Source organism: Lynx canadensis, chromosome A1 (assembly GCF_007474595.2).
Source record: "Lynx canadensis isolate LIC74 chromosome A1, mLynCan4.pri.v2, whole genome shotgun sequence".
NCBI classification, from domain to species: domain Eukaryota; kingdom Metazoa; phylum Chordata; class Mammalia; order Carnivora; family Felidae; genus Lynx; species Lynx canadensis.
This window is the reverse complement of record NC_044303.2, coordinates 174,512,593-174,530,564: the sequence shown is the minus strand read 5'-3', so window position 1 is coordinate 174,530,564 and position 17,972 is coordinate 174,512,593. Positions and strand designations below refer to the sequence as shown.

The 17,972-nt window shown below is 38.4% G+C and overlaps 1 protein-coding gene across 1 annotated transcript in view; it reads left to right on the top strand.

Annotated features, from left to right (window-relative positions):
• The window catches only part of SIMC1 (SUMO interacting motifs containing 1), an 83,469-nt gene that overhangs the window by 42,962 nt on the left and 22,535 nt on the right, over positions 1-17,972 (top strand). The window contains exons 5-6 of the mRNA XM_030327243.1: positions 10,344-10,498; positions 17,564-17,716. Of these exons, the coding sequence (XP_030183103.1) occupies positions 10,344-10,498; positions 17,564-17,716 (308 nt within the window). The remainder of the gene's footprint in view (positions 1-10,343; positions 10,499-17,563; positions 17,717-17,972) is intronic.

Below are 17,972 nucleotides of genomic sequence, written 5' to 3'. Positions count from 1 at the left end.
CTTATTTTCTAAAGACATTGAATGAAACATCCGTCATAAACAAAGGCACCTAGTATAGAGTTGGTGCTGCAGAAAAGAAGTCTTCTGCATTCTGACTTTTAGGGATCTCTAAATGGCCAGGATTCTGTCTGCTCACCCAGAGCACTTGGATGGAACAAATTATTTTCAGCTTAGAATTCCATACTCAACAAAACTATTATTCAAGTATGAGTGTAACATAAAGACATTTCCAGACATGTGGGAACTTGAAAAAATATCCTCACACCCATTTCTTCAGTTACCTAAAGGTATGCATCTAAAGAAGAAGGGATTAAGAAAGAGGGTGGAACAGGATCTAGGGAACACTAGATCTAATCCAAGAGAATAATACAGAGAATTCCTAAAATTATGGTGAATAGTAGACCTACAAAGTAGTCAGTCCAGATTGGAGCAGAATAATTGAGGGCTTTAAGAATGATCTGGGAAACATCACCTAGATGATAAACAAGCTCCAGGCTATTGTTCTCCATGGAGACGCCAAATTAAGAAAAACATACGGACCAGAATACTTTTGTGAAAACTCTGGAGATCAGTTGAGAAGCCTCAGTACCCAGAAGAATGCATAATCGAGAAGGGGCTCAATGAAAGGAGTAGGAAGATTTGTGTTATTTGGTGTGCCCATGCCCCTCCCCCGACCCTGCTTATCATGGTGCAACTGGAAGGAAACTTCACATGCCCCGGCTCCTCCCTCAAGATGGAAACAAAAAAGTGGACTTTGAGCCAGTGTCCTGGCTTGTTAGGGAGCTGTGCAAGGGACAGTTGTTTTCTCACCCGACTCAGATCACTGATGGGAATAGTGGTATAGTTTGGAAGCTGCTGAAAAGACAGGTGAGCACTGCCACATGTTAGAGCTGCAAGGAGTATGCAGTTCCACAGGCAGGTACCAGGGAAGCAAGAGATTGTGGCTCCTGAGACAAAGGCAAGCCATTTGGGAAATTAAGACAGATAAAAGCACACACTCAGTGCAGAGCCTGACGTGGGGCTAGATCTCACAACCATGAGATCATGACCTGAGCTGAAATCAAGAGCTGGATGCTTAAATGGTGCCCCCCTGACAAAAGAGTGTTTTTGAACTATCTTAAAAATGTACAAGGAACTAAAAGAGAGCAGAGATAGACAACTAACTGCAGCATGAAAATTATGTGTGAACAAAATGAGAGTATTAAACAAGAAACTATTAGAATCAAACATATTCTGGACCTGAAAAGTGTAACTGAATTGAAAAATTCACTAGAAGGATTCAACAGCGTACTTGACCAGGCAAAAGAAGACTGGCAATGAACTTGAAGACAGGTCATTTGAAATCATTGAGACAGAAAAGCAAAAAGAAAATACAATGAAGAAAATTGAAGAGAGCCTAAGGGACCATGGGACATTATTAAGTGGGCCATATATGTATTATGAGAGCCCCAGAAGAAGAGAGAAAGGGGCAGAGAACTTACTTGAGAAAATAATGACCCCAAACTCCCCAAACCTGAGGAAAGAAATGGATATACAGATTTGTGAAGTTTAACTCCAATGAAGTTAAACCAGAGACCCACACCAAGACACATTAAATCAACTGTCAAAAGTTAACAAAAGGTAAAGCCAGAATCTTGAAAACAGCAAGAAAAAAGTGGCTCACCGCATGCAAGGTTTTTAGCAGAATCTTGCAAGTCACAAGGCAGTTGGATGATATATTCAAAATGCTGAAGGAAAAAAAGCTCTTATCTGGCCAAACTATATCTGGCCAAACCATCCTTCAAAAATGAGGGAGAGCAGCAGGAGAGAAGCAACACATCACATATAAGGTCTCAATAAGATTATCAGCAGATTTCTCATCAGAAATTTTGGAGGCCAGAAGGTAGTGGGCTAATATATTCAAAGTGCTAAAGAATAAAACTCAGCCAAGAGTTCCATGTTCAACAAAGCTGCTTTTCAAAAATGAGGCAGAAATAAAGACCTCCCTAGATAAACAAAAGCTGAGGGAGTTCATTTCCACTAGCCCTGCCCAGCAAAAAAAGCCTAAAGGGAGTCCTGCAGAGTAAAATGAAACACTGAACAGTAACTTGAGCCATATAAAGAAACAAAGATGTCAGTAAAGGTAAATACATGGACAATTACAAAAACTATGATTGTAACAACAATTTATAATGTTTGGTTTTCTATATGGTTAAGTGACTAATACAAGTTTCATAATTATTAGTCTAAAAGCCAGTATTACTATAACTTTGAAACGCCACATTTTGCTTTCTATGTAATGAAAGACACTAATGCATTTAAAAGAATTATTAATTTGTTTTGTATGAAGATATAGTTATGTGACATCAACAACCAAAATAGTAAGGGACAGAGCTGTAAAGGAACAGTTTTTATATGTTACTGAAGTTAAGCTTGTACAAATTCAAATTAGAGTATTTTAACTTCCGAATATTAAATGTAATTATGATGGTAACCACAAAGACAATAGCTAGAGACACAAAAGGAAGCAACAAAGGAATTTAAACATTTCACTACAAAAAAAATCAACTAACAACAAAAGACAATAATGCAGGAAATGAGGGACAAAAAAGCTATAAGGCATGTGGAAAACAGTACAATGACACAAGTGCATCCTTCCTTATGAGTAATTGCTTTTTATTATTTTTTTTAAGTAATCTCTACACCCAACAGGGGGCTCAAACTTACAACCCTGAGATCAAGAGTCACACTCTCTGGGGTGAGCCTGGGTGGCATAGTCAGTTTAGCATCCAACTTCGGCTCAGGTCATGATCTCACAGCTCATGAGTTCGAGCCCTATGTTGGGCTCTGTGCTGACAGCTCAGAGCCTGGAGCCTGCTTCTGATTCAGTGTCTCCGTCTCTCTCTGCTCCCACCCCACTCATGCTCTGTCTCTCCTTCAAAAATAAATAAACATTAAAAGAAAAAAAGTCACACTCTCTACTGACTGACCCTCTTTCCTTATAAGCAATTACTTTAAAATGTAAATATAAATGGGTTAAACTCTCCAATCAAAAGACACAGATTGGCATGATCCAACTACATGCTATCTACAAAAAACACTTTAGATCCAAAGACACAAGGAGATTCAAAGTGAAAGAATGGGAGAAGATATTCCATGAACCAAAAGAGTATGTAACCAAAAGAGCACAGGTGGCTGTACTAATATGAGACAAAATAGATAAGTCAGAAAATGTTACAAGAGACAAAGGAGGATGTTATGTATTAATTAAAAGGTTCAATACAACTCGGAGATACAACAATCATAAATATTTACGTACCTAATGACAGACCATCAAGATACAAGGCAAAAACTGATAGAATCAAAAGGAAAAATAGTTCTTTTTAATTTTTTTTCTAATGTTTATTTTTGAGACAGAGACAGAGCATGAGCAGGGGAGGGGCAGAGAGAGAGAGAGAGGGAGACACAGAATCTGAAACAGGCTCCAGGCTCTGAGCTGTCAGCCCAGAGCCCAACGTGGGGGCTTGAACTCCCACACCGCAAGATCATGACCTGAGCCAAAGTCAGACGTGCAACTGACTGAGCCACCCAGGCACCCCAAAGGGAAAAATTGTTCTATATTAATAGTTGGAGACTTCAATACCCAACTCTCAATAATGGATAGAATAACCAGAATGGAAGATAAGTAAGGAAAGAGAGAAATTAAGCAACACAATAAACTAACCAGATCTAATAATTATATGCAGAATAGTCTACCAACAACAGTACCCACCTTCTTCTTGGTGCACAAGGGGCATATTCCAGGAAAGACCTTATTTTAGGCCATAAATTAAGTTCCAATAGATTTAAATTTTTTAAGTTTATTTATTTTGAGAGAGAGAGGGCAAGCAAGGAAGGGACAGAGAGAGGGGGATGGGGAGGATCTGAAGCAGCTCCATGCTGTCAGGGCAGAACCTGATGCGGGGCTCAAACTCACAAACCATGAGATCATGACCTGAGCTGAAACCAAGAGTCAGACATTTAACCAACTGAGCCACCCAGGGCCCCAAGTCCCAATAGATTTTAAAAGATCTCATAGCAAGTATCTTCATTCTGTGAAACCAGCATCAACCTGATATTAAAACCAGATATAAACACTACAAGAAAACTGTAGACCAATATCCCTTATGAACGCCGATGCAAAAATCCTCAGCAAAATACTAGCAAACCAAATTCAGCAGCATATCATATGGATTATACATCATGATCAAGTGGGATTTATCTGGGAATACAAGGATGGTTCAATATAAAAAATCAGTCAATCAAATACTCTATATTAACAGAATGAAGGACAGAAACCACCTGATCATCTCAATTGATGCAAAAAATGCATTGGACAAGATTCAACACATTTTCATCCTAAAAACTAGGAATAGACGGAAACTATCTCATAAAAACCCTATATGGAAAAACCCCAGCAAACCATATTCAATGGTGAAATACTACAAGCTTTTTCTCTAAGTTCAGGAATAAAGCAAGAATACCTGCTTTTGTCCCTTCTATTCAACATAGTATTGGAAGTTCTAACCAAAGCAGTTAGGCAAGGAAGGAAAAAAAAGACATCTGAATTTAAAAGCAAGAATTATCTCTGTTCATAGATAACATGATCTTATATGAAGAAAACCCTAAAGATTCCACACAGAAAGATTGTTACAGCTAATAGTCAAATTCAGCAAGGTTACAGGATACAAAATTAACACACAAAAATCAATTGCATTTCTGTGTCCTAACAATCTCAAAACGAAATTAGAAAAACAGTTTGGTTAACAATAGCATCAAAAACAATAAAATACTTAGAGGTAACCAAAGAGATGAACAATTTGCACACTGAAAATTATAAAACATTGCTGAAAGAAAATGAAGACACAAATAAATGGTAAGACATCTCATGTTCATAGGTTGAAAGATTTAATATTGTTAAGATGTCAATAGTACCCAAAGTAATCCACATATTCAGCACTATTCCTATCAAAATCCCAGCAGCATTTTTTTCAGAAATAGAAAAATCATCCTAAAATTCCTGTGGAATCTTAGAGGACCCTGAATAGCCAAAACAATCTTGAAAAAGAACAAAGTTGGAGTATTCGTACTTCTTGATTTTTAAACATATTACAAAGCTACAGTAATCAAAACAGTGTGGTAATCTCATAAAGACAGCCCTACAGACATGTGGAGTAAAATGGAGAACCCAGAAAAAAAAAATTGTGAATATGATCAAACGATGTTCATCAAGGGTGCCAAGACCATTCAATGGAAAAAGATAGCCTTTTCAACAAATGGTTTTGGGAAAACTGGATAGCCATATGCAAAAGAATGAAGTTGGACTCTTATCCAATACCATATACAAAAATTAGCTCAAAATGGATCAAAGATCTCTTACATCATGCCAAAAACTATAAAACTCTTAGAAAATATAGGGGAAAGCTTCATGAGAATTGGATTTTACATTTTTCTCTGATATGACACCAAAGACACCGGCAAAAAAAAAAAAAAAAAAAGGCAAAAATAGGCAAATGGGACTACATCAAAGTTTAAAACGTGTGCACCAAAAAACACAATCTGGAATTAAAAGACAGTCTATGGAATAGAAAACATTTTGTTATTTTTTTATAAAGTATTTTTTTCACTTTTTTTTTTTTTAAGAGAGATTTCACACATGCACAAGCATGAGCAGAGGAGGGCAGAGAGACAGAGAAACAATCCCACGCAGGCTCCATCCCACAACTGTGAGATCACAACCTAAGCCAAAATCGAGTCGGCACTCAACCAACTGAGCCAATCAGGCGCCCAGGGGAAGACATTTTAAAATTGCATATCTGATAAAGGGTTAATATCCTGAATATATAAAGAGCTCCTTAACTCAACAACATTTAAACATTTTATTACAAAACTGACAGAATTAAAGGGAAAATTGAACAAAATAATCTGATTTTTAAAAGGGCAAAGGACTTGAATGGCCATTTCTCCAAAGATGATATACAAGTGGCCAACAAGCATATGAAAGGATGCTCAACATCACTAAATCACAAAGAATGGCACATCAAAACCACAATGAGATATCATCTCACACCCATTCAGGATGACCACTATTAAAACAAAAATTTTTAACAGAAAATAAGTCCTGAGTTGTGGCAAATTTGTAGAGAAATGAGAACACTTGCCCACTGTGGGTAGGATTGTAAAATTGTACAACCACTGTGGAAAACTATATGGTGTTTCTTCAAAAAATTAAAAAAATTATTATATGATCCATCAATCCCACTTCATATATTCCCACATGTGTATACGTGTAAAAGAATTAAAAGTGTCTTGAAGAGATATTTGCACACCCATGTTCATAGCAGCATTATTCACAAAAGCCAAGAAGTGGAAGCAGCCCAAACGTCCATCCGTAGATGATGAGGTAAACAAAATGTGGCATATACAGGTACAGTGAAATATTCTGCTTTAAATAGGAAGGAAATCCCATATGCTACAACATGGACGGTACCATAATGAGGGTATTATACTAAGTGAAATAAGCCAGTCATAAAAAGACCCTGTATAATTTGACACACACAAAGTATCTATAGCTGTCATTAATACAAAAAGCAAATAGAATGTTGGTTACCAGAGGCTAGGGGGGAGGGGGAAATGGGACATGATTGTTCGTTGTGTGTAAAGTTTCATTTTGCAAGATGGAAAAGTTCAGGAGATCTGTTGCACAACTACATGAATATACTGAAAAATGATTAAGATAGGGGTGGCTCCGTTGGTTAGCATCCGACTCTTGGTCTCAGCCCAGGTCTTGATGTCAGGCCCCGTGTTGGGCTCCATGCTAGGCATGAGGCCTACTTAAAAAAAAAAAAAAAAAAAAAAAAAAAAATACAGGGCCCCTGGATGGCTCAGTCGGTTAAGCATCCGACTTCAGCTCAGGTCATGATCTCACAGTTTGTGGGTTTGAGCCATGCATCAGGCTCTGGCTGACAGCTCAGAGACTGGAGCCTGATTAGGATTCTGTGTTTCCCTCTTTTTCTCTGCCCCTCCCTTATTTGTGCTCTCTCTCAAAAATAAAAAATAAATGGTTAAGATAGTTAAGTTTATGTTATATGTTTTTTGACCACAATTCTAAAAAGAAAGTAGGCAATAACAAATGCTGGCAAGAAAGTAGAGATACAGGAAGTCTGATACATTACTGATGGGAATGTAAATGGAACAGCCGCTGTCGAAAACAGTTTGACAGTTCCTTTAAAAAATTAAACATAAACTTATCATATGACCCAGCTATTCAGCTTCCAGATACTGACCCACGAAAAATGAAAATATATGTCTAACAAAGGCTTACATGTGAATGTTCATAGCAGCCTTATTTATAATAGCCAAAAAGTGGAAACAACCCAAATGTCCATCAACAATTGAATGGATAGGGGCACCTGGGTGGCCCAGTCAGTTGAGCCTCTGACTTCGGCTCAGGTCATGATCTCACAGTTTGTGGGTTCGAGCCCCACATCAGGTTCTGTCCTGACTGCTTGCTCAGAGCGTGGAGCCTGCTTCAGATTCTGTGTCTCCTTCTCTCTGCCCCTCCCCCGCTCACGCTTTGTCTCACTCTGTTTCTCAAAAATAAATAAAAGTAAAAAAAATAAAAAAATAAACAATTGGATAAACAAAATGTGCTGTCTTCATACATGAGAATGCTATTCAGTAATTTAAAAAAAAAAAAAGAGCTCTTGATATATGCCGTGACATGGACAAACCTCAAAAAATATTAAGCTATATAAAAGGAAGCCACATACACAAGGTCATATAGTGTATAGTTCTCTGTATATGAAATGTCCAGAAGGGCAAATCAGTAGAGCCAGAAAGTAGAGGAGTGGTTGCCTGGGGCTAGAGATGGGAACGGGAACTAACTATAAACAGGCATGAGGGATCTTATAAAGATACTCTAAAAATTGGTTATGGTCATGGTTACCAAGCTCAGTAAATTTACAATAAATCATTGAATTGCACATTTAAAGTGGGTGGATTTATAAGGGTTGTCAATAAAGTTGGTTTTTCTTTTTTAGTGTTTATTTATTTTTGAGAGAGACAGAGCCTGAGTGGGAGAGAAACAGAGAGAGAGAGAAACACAGAATCTGAAGCAGGCTCCAGGCTCTGAGCTGTCAGCACAGAGCCCGATGTGGGCGTCAAACCCATAAACTGCAAGATCATGACCTGAGCCAAAGTTGGACGCTTAACCAACTAAGCCACCCAGGCGCCCCAAAAAAGTTGTTTTTAAAAATGAAAAAAAAAATGGGAAAGAAGGATATTCTCAAGATTCAACACCATTCTTGAGGAGTTAAAAGAAGTAAAGTGATAATTGTAGGCAATATAGGGAGGATAAAAAAGAAACTTTAAGAAAATCAAAAAGCTTAACAAGAAAAATTTTCTAAGTGTCCTATATGGATTTCCAGTGTAGTAAATAATTTTAACATAGTCCTCATACTGTAAACACTAGTTATATTTAGAATCAATTTATATATAAAACAAAACAATTTTAGCCTTGACAATGGAAAGCCCTAGATGATAAAGATTAGGAAGTGAAAAAGGATAGGATCTCTGAGTAGTAGGGCTTTTATAGCATCTTTATCTTATAAAATTGGGTGTCAAGAGATACTATCTGTAGATGATGGAACATAAATTGAGATAGTTATTTTAGGAAGAGAAATGGGGAAGTGGCATAAGTGAATTAAATCTTTATCTAACACAGCAGAAGCCAATAGATAATGTCTAAAGTTGATAAATCAAGAAGTAATGATATGAGCATTTTTTAGAGATGTTTAGAGTAACTTTCAGAAGAGTAAAATTTCACTCTAGGGTACTGCAGGGGGCAAGCAGTAGTGGAGAGTGGTGTTAGTGAAAGACTTTCATCATAAATCTAGCATAATTACTTGATTTTTTAAAAATTTGCACCAGAGTGCCTGGGTGGCTCAGTTGGTTAAGCATCAAACTCTTGATTTCGGCTCACGTCAGGATCTCGTCGTTTGTGAGCTCAAGCCCCACTTACACGTTGACAGTGCAAAGCCTGCCTGGGATCCTATCTCTCTGCCCCTCTCCAGCTTGTGCACACTCTCTCTCAAAAATAAATAAACTTTTAAAAAATCATTTGCACTAATTAATGAGGATTAGAAAAAAATATGCACATTGGAAGACAAAGTTATCACATCCTTACCTATTTACTTATTTATTTTAGAATTTTTTAACGTTTATTTATTTTGAGAGACAGAGCATGAGTAGGGGAGGACCAGAGAGAGAGGGAGACACAGAATCCAAAGCAGGCTCCAGGCTCTGAGCTGCCAGCACAGAGCCCAATGTGGGGCTCAAACCCATGAACTGTGAGACCATGACCTGAGCCAAAGTCAACACTCAACTGACTGTGCCACCCGGATGCCCCTCTCACCTCTTAGAAAAAGAAATCATATGTGCTTACAATGGTTATTCGTTTTCCTGCTTACTAAACTGTACCCTAGTCCATGAATTTATATTCTCAGAGTATATACCAACCCCCTGCTGTTTGAAAAGTTCCTAAAGAATCCAGAAACAGTTTGGGGCCTTATTCTTTGAAGTTTTAAAGCCCGAGCTCCTGGTCCTACGTCCCAGCACTTGTCTCCCAGTAAAGGGAAATCAACAAATGGTGCATGTCTGCTTGGCATGTCACAGGTACTTATACTGGCTTTTGTATACTTAAAATTATCACCACTTAAATCAAGAGACAGTGAAACTCAGAAGGGCAAGTTGAATGAGTATAGATCTGGGTTTAAAACAATCAAACAAAAATAAATACATAAGATCTGTGTGCCATCAAAGCCCATGCTCTTTACCTGCAACAGTTCAGCTTTCTCAGAATCATTTCACCTGTAACAGAAAACTCAACTCAGACTTGCTTAAACAATGAGGATGTGAATCAGCTCACGTTACTAGAAGTTCAGCAGTGGTATGGACATCATGACTGCTTGATCCAGCAGCTCAACAGGATCATATAGGAACCAGTTTTTGTCTCTCTATTCTGATACCCACAGTTTGAGGTTTATCCTGAGACTGATAGTCAAGTTTAGTGAGAGACGACTTCTCATGGCTATCTAGCTCTTAAAATTAGAAAGTCTACAGTCCTGAGCCTCCAGGCTCTGGGATTGCCCTGTTTTCCCTCTTTTAAAACAACCTCGATTGCCTGCTCTCTCTCAGGAGCTTCTCTTTTAGGTACAGACATACTTCGTGATGCATGGCCTTCGCTTGGGCTTCATATTTAGGAGAGCCGAATGCTCACTCATCAGGAAATTGAGAGGAAATACTTCTCATTTTTTCTTCTACAGGGGCAAAATCTGCCTGGGAGAGTCCTTTTTCTGCGTTATGTGGTACAGACCCTAGAAGATGACTTCCAGCAGATCCTGAGGAGGCAACGACAGCACCTGCAGCAGTCCATTGCAAGCACTGTGCTGTCCTGTGACAAGCAGCCCCACAATGTCAGGTAACTAACTAGCACCTAAGCTCAGGGATGTTAAGAAGTAGGAGCCATAGGTGGGCAGCTACTCAAGGCTGGAGAACATCAAATGGATGAAGTTTCATAGTCACACAATAATATAACAGGGAGAGCTATTAAAACTAGAGACAAGGAGTGCCCGAGTGGCTCAGTCGGTTAAGCGTCTAACTCTTGATCTCGGCTCAGGTCATGATCTCACAGTTCGTGAGTTCCAGCCCAGCATCAGGCTCCATGCTGACAGTATGGAGCCTGCTTGAGATTCCCTCTCTGCCTCTTCCACGTGCACACGCTTTCTCACTCGATCTCAATATAAATAAATAAAAACAAAAAAAAATTATAGATGATCCTAGAGGCATCTGTGTGGCTCAGTCAGTTAAGCATCTAACTTCAGCTCAGGTCATGATCTCATGGTTCGTGAGTTCGAGCCACGCTTTGGGCTCTGTGCTGACAATGCAGAGCCTGCTTGGGATTCTCTGTCTCTCCCACTCTTTCTCTGCCCTCCCCCTGCTTGTACTGTGTCTCTCTCAAAAATAAATAAATAAACTTAAAAAAAAAAAAAAAAAGAACTACAGACGATTCTAAAAGAAAATCTCTCTGTACCAACCGTGTGTTGAGCACCACAGCCTTCATGGTTTTTGGTTTTTCTCAAGACTGTCAGACGTCCTTTGGTGTATTTCAGAATTGTCCAGACAGCCTCAGGAGATCTAGGGGAAAACCTTAACTTGCATAAAACTTTTCACAGCTTTTATAAACCTAGATTTATTTCCATCTCCCTGAGTACCTCAGGAGAACTCTCATTTGTCACTATTAGTTTCTAAAAAGTAATATAATAGGTCCTGAGGCTAACAATAAGGTACAAGATGGTAGCAAGCATGTATTCTTTTTTTGTAGAATCAGGGCAAGTGGGAGCTTCTGGAAGCCTCAGGACAGGGAACTACTATATCTTTATATGAATAGGAGAAAATGTGATTTCTAGGGTGGCAATCTCAGGCTGGAATTTTCTTCCTGGAACTACAACTCGTGGGTTCTTTTGTTATTTTTAATTTAAAAAAATTTTTTGTGTGTGAGACAGAGAGACAGAGTGAGTGTGGGGAGGGGCAGAGAGAGGAGACACAGAATCCAAAGCAGGCTCCAGGCTCTGAGATGTCAGCACAGAGCCTGATGCATGGCTTGAACTCACACACAGTGAGATCATGACCTGAGCTGAAGTCGGATACCCAACCAACTGAAGCACCAGGCGCCCCCCATTTTTTTTTTAAGTTTATTTATTTTGAGAGAGACAGCACGAGTGGGGGAGGTACAGAGAGAGGGAGAGACAGAGAATCATAAGCAAGCTCCATGCTGTGTGCAGAGCCCAACATGAGGCTCGAACTCGTGAACTACAGGATCACAACTTGAGCAGAAATCAAGAGTCGGATGCTTAACCAACTGAGCTACCCGGGCACTCCAATCCTTACTTTTTTTGGAAATGGTTTTCACCAAGCTAGTGTACCAGCATCCTTTTTTTTTTTTTTTTAACAGCATCATTGAAACTCTTCCACTCATATTTACATTCTCATATGTTCTTGTATGTTTGTTAAAAATAGTTTTCTAGGGGCGCCTGGGTGGCGCAGTCGGTTAAGCGTCCGACTTCAGCCAGGTCACGATCTCGCGGTCCGTGAGTTCGAGCCCCGCGTCGGGCTCTGGGCTGATGGCTCGGAGCCTGGAGCCTGTTTCCGAGTCTGTGTCTCCCTCTCTCTCTGCCCCTCCCCCGTTCATGCTCTGTCTCTCTCTGTCCCAAAAAAAAATAAATAAACGTTGAAAAAAAAATTTAAAAAAAAAATAGTTTTCTACAGGCCAATATGGAATATTGACTGTTATAACTACTTTAATAAAAAAAAAAAAAAAAAGAGGAAGCTTCATACTGTTTTGAGCATCAGTCAGCTTCCCCCCTTAGTTTGCATGCCCATACCCATTTTCATAGATGTGACATTTTCTGTAAAGTTTAAATGTTAATGATTATAGAATAGAAAATCAGTAAGTAGATCTACAAAGAGCACAGGATAGTGTAGTTAGGTAGTTTTTTGTTTTTTTAATGTTTTATTTTTTATTAGAGCGAGAGCATGGGCGGGAGAGAGGGACAGAGGATCCAAAGCAGGCTCTGTGCTGACAGCAGTGAGCCCAATGCAGGGCTTGAACTCACAAACCGAGATCATGACCTGAGCCAAAGTTGGATGCTCAACTGACTTAGCCACCCAGGTACCCCAGCATAGCTGGGTTTTAAATAGAAAAATAACAATTTACGGACACTAAAGATGGATCTTAGATTGAGGTTATGGTTACACAGATGTATATATCTATTTACCAAAACTCATCAAATAAAAATCTGTGTGCAATTTATTGTATATAAACTGTACCTCAAAGATGAGGGCTTTTTTTTTTTTATTGAAGTCTAGCTGACACACAATGTTTATCAGTTTCACGTATACAACATAGTGATTCAACATCTCTATATATTACGAAGTGTGGCCACCATCTGTCACCATACTACACTTTTATAATATCATTGACAATGTTCCCCATGCTGTACCTTTCATACCTGTGACTTATTCATTCTATAACTGGTAGCCTATACCCCCCCAGTCCCCTTCACTTATTTTACTCATCCTCCAAACCCCTGCCCTCTGGCAACCATCAGTTTGTTTTCTGTATTTACAAGTCTGTTTCTTTTGTTTGTTTTGTGTTTTTACATTCCACAAATAAGTGAAATCATATGGTATTTGTCTTTTTCTGACTTACTTCACCTAGTGTAATATCTTCTTGGTCCATCCATGCTCTTATAAATGGCAAGATCTCACTCTTTCTCATGGCTGAGTAATATTCCTTTGTATGTATGTATGTACATACATATATATATCACATCTTTTTCATCCATCCGTCTATTGATGGACACTTAGGTTGCTTCCATGTCTTAGCTATTGTAAATAATACTGCAGTAAACATAGTAGTGCATCTGTCTTTTCAAATTAGTGTTTTCATTTCCTTTAAATACACGCTAGTGGGATTAGTGGATCACATGTTTTTTTCTGTTATTAAATTTTTGATGAACTTCCATACTGTTTCCCCAGTGGTTGCACCAACTTACATTCCCAATAGTGCAGGAGAAGTCCCTTTTGTCCACATCCTTGCCAGCATTTGTTATTTCTTGTCTCAGAGATATGAGGTTTTAAAAGTCAGTCTCTATATTACCCTGGTCTTACGGGGTTTTCTTTTCTTTTTTAACTGTGCATACAAAGAGTAAACTAGTTCTATAAGGTTTAGGAAATACACTAGTTTCCAGGTTCCCTCACCTGCATTTTCCTTTTCCACAGGGGTAGCTACTTTCCACTCTTTTAAGTGATTTTTTTTAATATTTACCTCTGTATGGCTAAATAACATGTTTATGTTGCTAATTCTTGATTTTTCATTATTAGCTATTATCTATTGACTTTCCACATGAAATAAGAGTAGTTAACTCTTTTTCCTCCCTACCTCCTCCTGGGCACACACATGTTTCCCTGCCCCCATGCTATTAATTTATTTATATCGTAAGTTTGTTCAGATCAGTATTCAATGTTTCTATTGTTACGACGATGTATGCTAGTCAGAGTTGAGCCAAGTCCTAAATAAACTATGATTATTTTTCCTTTAATTCATACCTTTGTGTTTCCTTACAGTTAATAATTGCCTTATTTTTAGTTCCCCTGTATTCTTTTTGCATATTGGAAGTCAACCCCAAATTCTCTATTTGGTCTAAATCTCCCCTCGATGTTTATTTGCACTGGGTCGTCATATTCTTGAAGATCTGTGGTGGAACTGTTTGACCTCCTTCAATCTGGATTAGTTGTCCTTTTTGCCAGCTTTTATCCTAAATGTGAGAATTTCCTTTGTTTCCAAAAGTTGGATCTTTCCTTTATTTGTCCTGTGTCTTCTCTTTATTGGTTTACTCCCTCATTTGATGGATCGGTCTCCAGTAGCTTCTTAGAAAGGGATGTGGAAAGTAAAATTTTGAGATGTTATATATCTGAAAATATTTTATCTTCCTATATGTTGACTGATAACTGAGTATAGATATTTAGGTTAGCAATAACTTTTCTACAGAGTACTGCAGGAAATCTTCCATTGTCTTCCACATTTGCTGTTAAAAAGTCATAACTACCTTGATTACTGATTCTTTGTATATGCCCTAATTTTTTCCTCTGAAAGTTTTTAGAATCCTATTTTTTTGCCCAGTATGCTTGTTGTAGGTCTCTATTCATCCATTGTTCTGGGCCTTCAGTGTGCCATTTCAGTCTAGGAACATCCTTCATTCCTGGAAAAGAGTTTTTATCTCTGCTATCATGTTTTTAATTTCCAAGGGCTCTTTTACTTTGTCTCTAAATGTTTCTTTTTTAAAATAATAAATATGGGACACCTGGGTGGCTCAGTGGGTTAGGTGTCCAACTCTTGGTTTTGGCTCATAGTTTCATGAATTTGAACCCCGCATCAGGCTCTGTGCTGACAGCGCAGAACCTACTTGGGATTCTCTCTCTCTCTCTCTCTCTCTCTCTCTCTCTCTCTTTCTCTCTTTCTCTGTCTCTCCCCCGCCCTCTCCCTCTCCACCCACCCTCCCCTGCTCACACTATCTCTGTCTCTCTCAAAAATAAATAAACTTAAAAAAATTAAATTAATAAATAGTATTCTGTTCTTGTTTTCTTCTTTCATGGGTCTGTATTTCCTCATATCTTTGGTGACACTAATTATAGCCTTTGTTTTTGTTTTTTTAATATAATTTATTGTCAGGTTGCCTAATATACAGTATATACAGTGTGCTCTTGGTTTTGGGGGTAGAGTCCCGTGATTCATCGCTTACATACAACACGCAGTGCTCATCCTAACAAATGCCCTCCTCAATGCCCATCACCTTCTCCTCTCCCCTGCCCTCCCCCATCAACCCTCTGTTCTCTGTATTTAAGAGTCTCTTATGGTTTGCCTCCTTCCCTCTCTGTAACTATTTTTTCCCCTTCCCCTCCCCCATGGTCTTCTGTTAAGTTTCTCAAGTTCCACATATGAGTGAAAACATATGATATCTGTCTTTCTCTGACTGACTTATTTCGCTTAGCATAATACCCTCCAGTTCCATCCATGTTGCTGCAAATGGCCATATTTCATTCTTTCTCATTGCCAAATAGTATTCCATTGTGTATATAAACCACATCTTCTTTATCCATTCATTAGTTGATGGACATTTAGATAGCCTTCGTTTTTGTTTATTCTCTGTATAGTCTTATTTTCTCCCAAGTTGCTTTTTTAGGGGGAGGGGAGAGTTGGTTTTGGCTATTTTGGTGCTTATCTCTCTTATTAGAATATCTCCATAAGTGTGTAATAAACCTTGGTAGTCTGTGTTGTGACAGACTCAACAGCTGATGGAAGCTGAGTCCACGGGAGGACTCATCATTTCTACACTTCCCTGTTCTTAGAAAATACCTCGTCATGTCTTTAAGTCTTTCCTCTTGGGCTGGATGGGTTTTCCAGAGAAGACTTCCAGTTTCCCACATGAAGGGTAAAGACCGGGATGCCAGGTTTTTAGAAGACAAGTGTGGGAAAATAGCCAGGGTCTCTGCACTCAGCATAGGTTCACTTAGTGCTGCTGTTACACTTTGATGCCCTTGCCTCCCAGCTGTGCCTGGTGTCCTCGTCCAGAGACCCTCTGTTTTATCTCTCCATGATGTTAACCTGCAGTGTAGGGTCTAAATTTCTCTTAAAGAGCTTACAAACCATCATATTCGTTTTCCTTTACGTCCTTTCATCCTCGCTTCAGAGAAAACTTGCACTGTCTTTTGCAGAGCTTATTGAGGATTCTTTTTCTTTTTTGGTAAATATGCTTACATAGGATTGCTCTTCTCTACTGCTAGTTTAGGATTCAGCTTTCTCAATCCTGCTAAGTCACTTAAAATCCATCCCTTTGCTAAAGTCATAGATTTAGATTAAAAATCATCCTGAAAGCATGATACACTTGCCTTATTTAATTAGTTAATCGGTTACCTTTGATTTTATAATCAGCATCTCGTAACTCACTCCCCAAATCAAAGGCTGGGACCTTGACGGTTACCTGCATCTAACCATATATCCATCCTCCATCACCTACTTTTGCACCTTCCTCCACCCAAAGTGATCAGCATCTTGAATGTTTATCAATTCCTTTACTTTTTTATGTAGTTTTAGTTTATGTGTTCCTGTAAAGTATATGTTTTTATTTTAGTTCCTTCCTGCTATATATTAAAGGATATCATGCTATACATAATCTGTTGGGACTTTTATTTTCCACTTTATATTATAGAGTGTAAGATTTGTCCATAGTGTTACTTATCACTGTAGTTTATTTTCACTACTATGTAATATTCTATTTTGTGACTATACTTCATTTTCTTTCCATCTTCTAAAATTTCACTGTTGTCTCCTTTTTCTCTTCTCCCTTGTGGCTCTTTAAAAGAATTATTTAGTCTAATATTAGTGGGATTTTAGGAAGGAAGAATATTAGAAGTGTGTATTAAGTCCACCATTTTTACCTGGGTTACCTAAGTGATCATCAAAAGCAATTTTGACTGTATGAGAATATGAGATGTTTTTACCTTACTAACTTTAAGAGCCTACACCCTATAGAAAGTATGACTCCATTGCATATACTCTAAACCTTGTTTACTAGCATTAATGGATGACACCTAATCATAGAAAGCCAGCAAGGACCTCTTTGGTCATCAGGTCTAACTTTCCACCTGCTCAAGAGGCCATAGATAGTACTCTCTGACCTCAGAGGTGCCTTTCAATAATTAGAACTCACAAAAATGTCAGTATTTTAGTTAGCTCTTATAACCTTACTACAGTTAAATGTGGGGTTTCCATTAGACTTATTTAAATATTGAAAATCTCCAAAGAGCCCTCTTGGTTGCCTTTGGGGAAATCTTGGGCCTTGGAACCTAGGTTAAGGCTGCAGTTTTGATTATCATACCATAAGACAGAAGTTTAAACTTTTTTTTTTCTTATTTTCCTCTACAGGGATGTTATCAAGTGGTTGGTCAAAGTAGTGACTGAAGACGGATTAACTCAACCCACAAATGGAAATCAAACCTCTTCAGGAACAGGAATCTTGAAGGCCACCAGTAGCCATCCTTCTCCCCAGCCTAACCTGACAAAGAACACCAATCAGCTGTAAGGGGCAGACAGAAATTGTCTTTCCCAGGGCTATTGGGATTTATTGCTTTAGAGAACAGCACCTTTCCTAGAAGAAGTTTCCACAAAATTAGTTAGCTCTTATAACATAGACTGATTCTTACTAAAGACTATCTTAGTTTGACTGAAGGCTAAATTCTAATGCCAAAGCTAAACAAAAGCAGATGATTTCCCTCTTAGATAAATAGGACTTCACTAAGTGAACATAAATTCACAAAGCTGAAGTGAAACGAAA